Source organism: Mytilus californianus, unplaced genomic scaffold, assembly GCF_021869535.1.
Source record: "Mytilus californianus isolate M0D057914Y unplaced genomic scaffold, xbMytCali1.0.p SCAF_15, whole genome shotgun sequence".
Lineage (NCBI taxonomy): Eukaryota > Metazoa > Mollusca > Bivalvia > Mytilida > Mytilidae > Mytilus > Mytilus californianus.
The window spans coordinates 12,361,232-12,373,461 of record NW_026262637.1 but is presented as its reverse complement, the minus strand read 5'-3'; the positions used below and the strand labels follow the sequence as shown (position 1 = coordinate 12,373,461).

The 12,230-nt window shown below is 31.2% G+C and overlaps 1 protein-coding gene across 18 annotated transcripts in view; it reads right to left on the bottom strand.

The window, feature by feature from the left end:
- LOC127725428 (adenylate kinase 9-like) overlaps positions 1–8,953 on the bottom strand; it is a 37,460-nt gene extending 28,507 nt beyond the window's left edge. For all 18 annotated transcript variants that reach the window (XM_052232362.1, XM_052232363.1, XM_052232364.1 and 15 more), the window contains exons 1-12: positions 8,917–8,953; positions 7,043–7,186; positions 6,117–6,237; positions 4,927–5,076; positions 4,424–4,536; positions 4,012–4,119; positions 3,234–3,302; positions 2,912–3,040; positions 2,095–2,169; positions 1,420–1,661; positions 704–884; positions 256–415 (exon numbers count right to left, since the gene is read on the bottom strand). In XM_052232362.1, the coding sequence (XP_052088322.1) occupies positions 256–415; positions 704–884; positions 1,420–1,661; positions 2,095–2,169; positions 2,912–3,040; positions 3,234–3,302; positions 4,012–4,119; positions 4,424–4,536; positions 4,927–5,076; positions 6,117–6,237; positions 7,043–7,186; positions 8,917–8,934 (1,510 nt within the window). In that variant the 5' untranslated portion in view covers positions 8,935–8,953. The remainder of the gene's footprint in view (positions 1–255; positions 416–703; positions 885–1,419; positions 1,662–2,094; positions 2,170–2,911; positions 3,041–3,233; positions 3,303–4,011; positions 4,120–4,423; positions 4,537–4,926; positions 5,077–6,116; positions 6,238–7,042; positions 7,187–8,916) is intronic.
- Between the last annotated feature and the right edge of the window lie 3,277 nt (positions 8,954–12,230).

Genomic DNA, 12,230 nt, shown 5'->3' with positions numbered 1-12,230 from the left:
GAACAATCAGGCTGCTTTCTTTACCTTAAGGCGAAACTATTCGACTATTACAAACAAACAAAACATTTCAATGCTTTAACCAAGACATGTATTTTTCCAGTTAAACATTTTTATAGATTCATGCAAGACACAGGACATTACAATTGGTACACTTAAAACTTTTCTACACCAAATTAGGACAAAATATATCTCATCATACAATAGTGTTAAACACAATTCGATTGGTTGATGTGTCAAGTTTTCTAATTGGCTTACCTTCAGCTTCTCTAGCAGCTTGTTCAGCCTCCATTTGTTCTTTCATTTTCATTTTTACAGTGGTTATAGCAGTTTCTGTTGTATCCTCTTTAGTTTTCTCCAGAAATCTCTTCTTTTCTTCATCTAAATGAGGCTGTATTATGACATCCATATCTAAAACCTGTTACAGAAACAGTGTTCCACTATAACGATTAAAATACATTTTTGGCAAAAAAATTTACTTGATAACTTCGGAAACTTTGAGATATATAATCCAAGATTACCGGGTACATCAATATAAAATGTTAAATTTTTCAAAATTAATTTATAATGTCAAACTAGAAGGTGAAATTTTGTAATTTGTAACAAGTGGTTTATTTATATTACTAGCTTGAATATATAGAACAGCAAAAAAATAATCAAAACATCTGAAGAAGAAAAAAAAATATATGCCATAAATAAAACAAACCTTTGCCCCATATTTTGTGGCAAGCAGATGACATAATGTTGTTTTTCCTGACAGAGGTGGTCCAATGACAGAAAGTTTACATGGTGGTCGTGGTTGGGGTGGTAATAGGTACGGCCGTGGATTCTTCATGAACTTGGATATGGCATCAATACTTGACAAACAGTAAATCTTATCTAGGAAACTGTAAATACACAAAATTACAATTTATTCAAATCAGCTAAGTAACTTTTAACATATCTCCAAAAATACCTTTTTGACCATAGACCACAATTAACTTCCCCTATTTGTTCCTAATAACGTTATGTCACATTAAAAAAAAAAAAAAACACCAGTGGTTTCTGGCACAGTTTACAAATTAAGCCAGTACATATCCCTACTGGTATGGACAAGTCAAGAGATATTCTGAAGAACTGTACATATTACCTTTTTGCACCTGGCCTAATCACTCCTTCCATCCACTGAACAATTAAAATAAAACATCCAAAAATTTATTTCAACTCTCTTTTTTTTTCACTTCGGCCCATAAACACTAAGAAATTATTGAGAAAAGAAAAGGAAAAAATACACAATATTTAAAGGCAATTTTATTCTTTTACAACAAATAAAGGGGTCATTAATTGTGGTCTGCACCTTATATTCAAAATAAGCAATATGATATACATATACTTTAAATTCTATAGTCAGGCTGACAGAGATATCTAGATATTGAACTATACCTGACACAAAACTCTGGTTTTCCAGGTATAATATTTCCATCATGTAAGGCAACTGGACAATTTTTCATCCATCTGCTGCGACGCCACCTAAATCGAGGAGCAACCATTCTCTTTGGACCAAGAAGTCTCATTAATTCATCAGCTTCAATGTCCTCTGGGACATCTTCCTCATCTGGGTCAATCAGTCTCATTGGCACTGCAGCTGGTCTCAGGACAAAACAATTCAACCGTGTCATTAATTGCTGAAAAATTAAAGTGAATAATTATTATTCAAAGCACTAACATGCTTTTTTTTATATCAGGATTACTTTTATATGATTACCAACTGCATAAGAAGTATATCCTTTGTGATTTTCCTTAAAGAACTTTTCGTCATGTTGGATAAGTAGGTTTATTTTGCATAAAAAAGTTACCTATTCATGGTTTTTCATTTACAATTTCATATTTTATACATTATGAATAAGTTGAGGATAGAAATAAGCATTTCAAAGTACTTTTCTTTGTGCATTACAATTTTCTTGTGCTGATTGTTTCCAAACATTGCATATAACAAATTAGTGAAATGAATCTGTTTCATAGGGTCTTAAGAATTCCTGATAAAAGTAAGTATTCAATGAAAACAAGTGCTTTGTAAATGAGAAATTTTCTACTAAAAGTCACTTATTTCCAACATACTTTAAACAGAACTGTCTGTGACTGATTCCCATCCATCTCAATCAAAAACTGCTGGTCATGGTCTGCCATGTAATCCTAAAACAAATAACACATGGTACTGAGAGTGAATCAATACAGTAACACCTTCTGTGTGAAAATATGTAATCCTAAAACAGATAACACATGGTACTGGGAGTGAGTCAAACATACAGTAACACCTTCTGTGTGAAAATATGTAATCCTAAAACAGATAACACATGGTACTGACAGTGAGTCAAACATACAGTAACACCTTCTGTGTGTAAATATGTAATCCTAAAATAGATAACACATGGTACTGAGAGTGATTCAAACATACAGTACACCTTCTGTGTGTAAATATGTAATCCTAAAACAGATAACACATGGTACTGAGAGTGAGTCAAACATACAGTAATACCATCTGCGTGTAAATAACCTAATTTTGTTTACCTTTTTTTATAATCATAATTGATATAAGTACTCTTATTTTTCTTATTTTAAATATTACTTAAAAACCTATGCACCAGATATTCTCTTTTGTTTAGCCAATTATTAAAAATACTGGAGTTCTGCAAATATACATGTACATACTAATGAAATTAGCAGAGAATATCGAATTTTGGGTTCTCAATGCTTTTCAACTTTGAAATTAATTTGGCTTTTTAACTTTTTGGATTTAAGCGTCACTGTTTTTTGTAGATGAAACGCACATCCGGCATACAAAGTTTTAAGCCTGGTATCTATGATGAGTTTATCTGCGACCCTCTTTACAAATATGATATATAATACAAAATGTAATTTTTAATTATTGACTTACCTCTAGTAATCTCAGCATGTTAGTTTTATATTTGCGTATATTATCCCCCACTTTATTTGGAAGATCTTCTGGTCTTCGTACAAGCCTCTCTAATGTTTCTGGGGGCAATTCTTCAACCATCTCTTCTTCCTAGCATTTAGAATAAAAATTTCAATGTCTTATGCTGTTTAAAGATTTTAATCTAAATTAAAAAAAAAACCAAACAAACAAGCAAACAAACAAAAAAAGCTTTAGCATTTGAGAAATGTATGCCTCTATCATTATCTTATTTATCTCCCTTTTTCTATTCTGGTTCCTGTAATATGTTTATTTTACTACTTACCTCTAAACCAGCCTCCTCCTCTTCTTCTGCCTCTTCCTCTTCTTCTCCTTCTTCTTCCTCTGTGGCAGGCTGTTAATTAAGAGGTGTTTTCATTACAAAATTTCAATGCAATAGTTTTTGTTTTGACTAGCCATCACTTACAATAGTACTGATAAAAATTTCAATACAAAACTACTGAACTAGAAGAGGGGATAACCATTGGTGAAGTAATATAATTCTGTGCATTAGTGCTATTAAAAAAATATACTTAAGGGGATCATTATTTTAACAATAATATAAGTACAAGGGGGAAACATGAGAATGTGGAATCCTTGGGTAAATTGTATTAGGAACTACATTATCAAAAACAGATTTATTTTTCATGAACTTTATACAACAGTGAAACACCCATTTGAGCCATTACATAACAATTTATCCATCAGATGAGTTATGACATGTAATTAATTTTTTCTGAACTCTTACATCTGTAAATTAAGCAAAGTTTGTAATCTTTTCTTATAATTGAACAATTTATCATCAATGTTGGAATCCTGAAGTCACAATGTTAATCTTGAGTGTAAAATCTGGTAGTATTTTCTATTTATCAATAGTAGATAAATCATGTGGTTCTTTATTAAGTTTGTTTCATCCAATGAAATAGTAGTGAGGTTTTTGAAAAAAGGAAACAAAGGCCACCCATCGATATTTATCCATGTACTTTTAAAGTCTTTCATATTGTCCATTATACTTAAAATTTCACACATTATCTAAAAAGTGTCCACTTTAAAAGTATAATTACCTGTTTAGCTGGTTTTTCAGGTGCATACACTTCCTTGATATATGTTATACCTGTTAACGGGTCAACCTTCTGACCAGTTCTTCTCACTTCTAAATCTTTATCTGGTATCTGTGAAAATAAAGTTTGTATCACATAATATAAACCTGAATAAAATGAATTCTAACTGTGTAGTATAGACATATGTATGATTATAACATTACTTCCAAGACATGAAGTGAAGTTAAACAAAATCAGACGGAGTTTAAAATCAAAAGAAGATGAATAAAAGGAGACAATCCAAGGACAAAAAAGACATCTATACATGCTAGAGGGCAACATACATGTCTATACAATATGTCTAACTTTGGGTCAAGTCTTAAGAAATTGTGAACAGATACACAGAAACAATACTTTTCAAATGGTTCATACTCACTTTAATATTAATAATAAAATCTGGTTTGAGTTTCCAGTTCTTTATAAGTTCTAGCTGATCCTTTATACTCATATTATCTTCTGACAGAGATGGAAAATCATCTAAAACATAACCTGAAAAACAAAATTAGATGATTAATATTATGTCTTTCTCTTTCATTTTAGTAAGAAACACTTATCACTGGTGGAGTTCTCTGTTTATCATTATAAGACCAGCCTAACTATGTACTATGTATTAATTATTTCTAGCAAATGGTTTGATTAATCCTGTATTTTTTCATGTATTTTTGAACACTATAGTCTTTTACTATCCTGTGGAATAAAAAAGAGACTTAAAAATATCCAATTAAAATTATTAAAATCTGTTGTTATACTGAAAATATAAATGATTGAAAACACGTTCAACTATCAAGAAAAATCTGTTAATTTGTTGAGGTGATTACTCCCTTTTTTTACCTTTCCATCTGTGAGTACCATATATTTTGTATAGGAACCAGTTCTTACCGTGATGTGCTACTTCAGGGGAGTTAACTTTTTCTTCTATCATTTTAATCACCATATCCTCTGATACTGCTTCACCACGGTTTAATATTTCTGCACACTTTTTACCAGACTCTGTTTCCATTTCAATTGCTCTTAGTATTATATCAGTTGCTGAAAAATTTCAACAGTTTAATCAAATATATTTTTGTTAATTAAAATGCTGCTATTCAAAATTTCCAATTTGCGATTTTTTATTTCGTACTTTTGACCCAAGTTGTAAGACCTATTATTTTTAAAACAAAGTTGTTTTACAGAACTGTCCATTTATCCATTTTATAAATTTTAAGACATTGTATGGCAAACATTAGAATATTAATTGATTTCTCTTTATCCATCAACCCTGAAAATTCTGACCCAACCAACAAATTATAAAACCATACATTTTCACTCTTCAAGAAGGTTTAGTATTATTACTGATTCCTAATCAAATAATATCAAAATATGAACCAAGTCTAACAAATTGTTAATTACTTACAAACAGCAACTTTGAGATAACATCTCCTTTCATAAAACTAGAGTTAATCATAAAACCTTTTCACAAATGCATAACAAAAATCAGATGATATATTTGAAGCAATTTCAAGTATTCACTTTTTCATTGATTTGCAAACCCTCACAACACTGATAATATAAAACATACTGGACAAATTCACATGACCTAACACTGATAATATAAAACATACTGGACAAATTCACATGACATAACACTGATAATATAAAACATACTGGACAAATTCACATGACACAACACTTATAATATAAAACATACTGGACAAATTGACATGACACAACACTGATAATATAAAACATACTGGACAAATTGACATGACACAACACTGATAATATAAAACATACCAGACAAATTGATATGACACACCACTGATAATATAAAACATAATGGACAAATTCACATGACATAACACTGATAATATAAAACATACTGGACAAATTGGTATGACACAACACTGATAATATAAAACATACTGGACAAATTCACATGACACAACACTTATAATATAAAACATACTGGACAAATTGACATGACACAACACTGATAATATAAAACATACTGGACAAATTGACATGACACAACACTGATAATATAAAACATACTGGACAAATTGACATGAAATGATTGTCACATAGCTTACGATTAATAAGTTCACATTTCCACTCTGCTGCTAAACGTCTTACAAGGCTGGTCTTCCCAGCTCCTGGTTTACCAATCACAATAAAACATGTTGGCTTGGAATGTAGAAACCTTAATGCAGTCTACAATGTAAGGCATATCTTTTATTCATTTGTTTTTAGTATTACAGCTATTATATAATGTCTTTTCATTTATGATATATGAAACCCAATTACATGTATCAGTAATATAAATGTGCAATCCTTAACAAGTTCATGCTGAAGAAACAGTCACATCTAATGGGTTAAACTTCGGGTGGAATTATGCAGCAAAGTGCTAAAATGGTTTGTGATTTTTTTTTAAAAGCATATACTTTACTTTAAATTAAACGTGCTAACAAAAGAATTGTTGATTGGTCTATGGCTGTTTAATATGTGTGGCAAACGTGAATGTTAATGAGATGTGAATATGGCTTTGAAAAAAAATCAACAAATTGAGTAATATTTGTTTTGTTCTAGCTTTTAACCTTTGCTCTTACTCATAAATGAGGCATGTTTGGAGGAGAAGCAGTTAATACCAATCATAAAGTATATGGTTTGTCCCAGCCTAGGATCAAACTTAAGACCTCCTTCACCAAAGGTGATTATGCTACACCAATTTCACTGAGGCAGCTGTTCACGCTATATTATTTAAAACTTAAACATCTTAAGGGACATTTAAAACAATATCAATCTCCAAGAATTATTCATTCATGTAATTTATCTGTAAAAGTTTTTTGCAATGATTTATCTACAATAATTAACACAAAGTGACTCAGTGGAGCTTCAATGAAATATCAATAAAGTAATTTTTATTCTTAATTCACATTAGTATCAAGACCTAAATATTTTTTGCCTGTAGTAAATCAATTTATTATTACTATGTTGTGATTGACTACTTTATTCTCACCTCATTTTCATTATAAGGATCCATCTCCAGCTCAGTATTTTTGATAAGATCCTCTGGAAGCTCAAATGGTGTCTTGCTTCCAGGTTCTGACACACTTACTGCCCGTAACATCATAGGTTGTTCACCCTGGCCTTCTTCTGTGGCCTAAAACAACAAATAATTGTGTATTATACTTAAAATTCATAGAAAAATATGTATACAAGTGAATAGTCTGCATGTGACACTTAATTGAGTTAACATCCATAATAAAATTAGGTATGATTACTGTTAATATAGCGTAAACTTGGTGTTATTGTTATGTGTTTGAAAATCCTGATTGTTGTTTTAACTAGCTTTTGTGTAAATTCTGCATGTAGTTAGCATGTATTTAGCTTGGTATGAAGATTCAGAATGTTATTGTTGTTGAGTTTAATAGCAGTTTGGTATCTTAACATTAAAAAAATATTCAACACAAAAAAACTTTTTAGAAAGTCACTTTATTCACTGTTATTTTGAAACAATAAAAAAAAATTATAGCAATACACTGACCAAAACACGATTAAAAAAATATTCAACCCAAAACTTCACTTTATTTTGAAACAATGAAAAGCAAAATATTTATAGCAATACAATAACCAAAACACGACTAAAAAAGTATTCAACACAAAAATCGTTTTTAGAAAGTCACTTCAATTTAACTTTGAAACAATGAACAAAAAAAAATATTTATAGCAATACACTACCCAAAAAACGATTGAAAATTATTTATCACAAAAACCAATAAAAAGGGTGCAAATGTGTAGGGTTCGAACGGACCCGGGGTGCGAACGTGAAAGGGGCAAACATGTTTTGGGGCGAACGGACCCGGATTCGATAGCTGGCAGGTCTGCATTGAGACAATAGTAATGTTGGAAGATTTTACCACAATTTCCATCAGGAAAAAGTGTTACATGATTTTCCAGATAAAAATTCATCATTTATAATAAATAATTTAAGATCAGAATACTACATTTTTGTACCTAAAAAATTGTCAACATTAAATAAACATATATTAATATAAATCCAAACTGTGAATGTGGTCAAGTGGAAACTATCGATAATTTACTACAGTGTGACCCTTTTGAAGAATCATGGCAAAAACTAATACAAGAGTTTTGTTTTTTTTTCCATACAGGATCTGTACACCGTCCCATTTCAAAGACAATACTTCAAAGTTTCTGGGAGATTTTATCTGTGATTCGCTTCATTTTAAATAATTATATTAAAAACTGCCACCTTAGGCACCTATAAGTACATATGTAAGTGAATTACACAAGATGATTTAAAGAAAATGAGCGACCATCCAGTGTCAAATGCTTCACCTACAGATAAAAGATACTTCCAAGGGGTTGACTTGAGTTTGTGAGAAATTTTTCGCGGTTAAACAGGAATCTAGCAAGATCTCTTGGCACAGAATATATTACATACAGTGAGTATATGCATACCATCACTAAGATTCCAATCAGTCTTTCTACTTGTAAAAATCCTTACTAGAACATACATGTAGTAAGGGTATTGCATTTGTCGATGAATTGAAATAGATACTTATTTGGACTATTTCCTCTTTCACACGTAAAACCTGTACTAAATTAATTAAAACAGTAAAAAATGCATTATTTAAACACAATCATCTCCCTTTGCATGCCTTAAATTGCTTCAAAAATAACAATTGTTGTTTTTCTTAAAAAGTCATTATTTGTTTTGTATTTTTCTGGTGTCATTAACGTCCTATAGTCTATTAAGAAAGAAGTCTGCATTTTTGATTAAACGAGAATAGATACTTGTCAATGTCGAAACTAACAATACGCCTGAATTTAATAAGGACGCAAGTCACTTTGCATTTTTAAAAATGTTACCATTGTAGGGTCCGCCATGTTGTTTTCGTTTCCAAGGAACGATTCAACCGGAAGTCAAATGTTAGGAGAATTTGCTAAATTAATGTACGCACCATCGGCATTTGTTTGTTGCTATATTATAGCTCTTATTAAAAAAATGAGTTTATATGATTAATTGAAAGAATGTTCGATTTTGTAGCATGATATCCTGATTGTTCCTGTTTATGTATCCCTCCGTTTTTTCCTGGTGTAAATTATACTTTTAAAATATATTTGCCCAATAAATACATTTTCTACAGCAAATACTTATGATCACTTATGTGATCGCAATTAGTATTTACCCCCATTGGAATTCTCGCCTACATCTTTTACTTCATCAATCATGGACCATTCAAATGCCTTGGGAATGCGATTTTCGGAAAGCCTCGACAATTTTCATTGAATATAACGGTAATAAATTATGTCTCTGAGACGGCCCCTTTACGCGCAAATCGAAATCCTTTCATAAGTTAACCACGTGATATTAATGTATTGCAACTGGGACTATTATACTAACAGTTAGTATAACGAAATCCGAGTTCTACATTTTAATTAGATTGACCTTGATTGATCAATAAAATTATCTGTATATGCATCTGTTCAGTGAAGTTCGCGGCAAAGATTTCTCAGTTTAAAATAGAAAATCATACTAAGGTGGCAATATAAAGAGAAATTCATGGCATAGTCCCAGCATAGTCTCTTAAAGATTTTAAAGACTAATCTTATTTAACAATTAAGACGAGATTGCAGTAAGCATTAATTATAATAAACAGGTATTATACAGCTATCAAATAACATCCTCTAGATGATCACCAGTTATCATTAGATGTCAGTATCTTTTTCTCTCTTACGTGTTTGTTTTCGACTTCAACTGAACTTTTTGCATGTATTATTTCATGCAAATTAAACTGCAATATCTGCTGAAAAGATCTTGTCTTCTTTTCTTCGTATAAGCTTCCTCTATATAGCAATTGTCATTAATATTTTGATATGAGCCAAGGCTTTACCGAACAAGATTAATCGTATTATATAGTATTTTAAGTACACTTTATTTAGAGTCAACACATATATACAAAACAAAAAAAGGTATTTGACTAGTCAAAACATTTACTAAATTTTATCATCGGTACAAGGACATCATTTGTAAATATAAATCAACATGCAGACATCTTATACGTTCAGGTATTTCACATCCAATCTTTTATGGTAATATTCTATACAAAGCACAAAAATGTCGTCATTCGCCTCAAAAGCTAACCAAACCTTTAAACAGACTTATTCAGAAGGGATTTATAGTTACGATACTGTTGTCAGGTCATTAAAGATGGCATATTTTAGAATTACTAGTAATATTGATTCACTCATAGGGTCTTTGCATCGGAAATAAACACATTTATTCTAAAATCAGTTGTTGGCATGATACGAGTTATGTTCTTCTCATATATTTTATGATGGTATGATACTAAACCCCTAACGGGAGGGATTGTGATTGATTTTCATATGATGAAGACATAATCTTTCAATCAGTTTAATTGAGGTCTGAAGCTGGCATGTCAGTTACTGCTAGTAGTCCTTTGTTAATTTATGTATCATTGTCATTTTGCTTAGTTTCGTCTGTTACCTATTCTGACATCGGAAAAAGAGGACTACAAATATGTGCGTATTGATATATGATAAGGTTGCTGATTATTTGTTAAGAAACTGAAACTACGTATACTGAATCAGATATTAATATTTAATTAAGATGTGATTAAAACCATAGTCGTGATACATCAGAAATTTGTCAAATCTATTTTAACTCCATGAAATATCGTAATACAGGTCTATTAGTAAGATAGGGTTTGCATTTTTTAAATATTTAAAATACTTGAAAAGGGTAGGGTACTGGATGTCTCAGGTGCTCACCCCTACCACAAATAGAAGCGAACTGACCCCTCCCCCTTTTCCGAGGACGGACAAACGGACAAAGTTAATGTAATATAGCCCCACTCCTACAATATGTTACAACATAATTGACCTATTGCTAATGGTATCTGAATAAAAAACCTAACCATGAAAATGAGGTCAAGGTCAGCTGAACCCTGTTAGGACATGTAGTACACTTGTCACATCACTGTCCAATGTTAGAAATTGTTGAGGTTTAATCCCGCCACATTGTGCCGTCCCAATCCGGGACACTGTTATTCAGTGGTTGCAGGCCCGTTGGTTCATGTCGGTCATATTTGTTTTTCGTAAATTGTATGGTAATAAATAAGACTGAAACTTTTCTCGTTTGAATTGTTTCGTCACATTTTTCTTGTTAGTACCTTTTAAAGCTTACTATACACTATGGGGTTTTCTCATTGTTAAAGGCCTTACGGTTACCTATAATTGCTTATATCTTCGTGATTTTAACTTTGGTGGATAGTTGTCTCATTGGCAATTATACCACATCTCCTTATCTTTATATATGTACACCTTAATATCATTCTATACATCAAGTATAGTTTACCTTTTGCTTGTATTTAAAAAGGGACCAAACTTCTAAAACTAAGTATGACCAACAAACCATGAAAATTGGGTCAAGGTCAGATGAAACCTTGTAAACAAATATGTACACCTTACCATCATTCTATACACCAAATTAAGTTCACCTATTGATTATTTAGTATCTAAAAATGAAAACAAAGTTAACCTATGAACCATGAAAATTAGGTCAAGGTCAGATTAAACCTAGCAGACAGACATGTACACTTTACAATCATTCCATACACCAAAGATAGTTCACTTTTTGTTTTAATATTCAGTATCTAAGAAATATGAAAACAAGGTTGACCAATGAACCATGAAAATTATGTCAAGGTCAGAAAAACCCTACTACAGACATGTCCACCTTACAATAATTTCATGTGCAAAATATAGTTGACTTACAGTTACGTTGACCAATAAACCATGAAAATGAGGTCAACTACACTTCACAATAATTCATTACATCTAATGTAGTTGATCTATTACTTGTTGTATCTGAGATATGTACTTGACCTCTAAAACATAACTAAAATTTTGATATGAGGTCAAGGTCAACTAAAACCTGTTCAACAGACATGTTGACCTTGTAAGAATCCTATCTACCAAATATATGTATCTTATCAACCACTGAAAAATTTAAGGGATAAAAAAAACAGTTTTTTAAGCAGTTACTGAACCATGAAAATGAGGTCAGTGACAACATATATGATATATTAAAAACAGAAACTTCAGAACATAAGGCATCTGTTGATTAGGTATAAAGCATCTGATTTTATACCTTCTGAAAT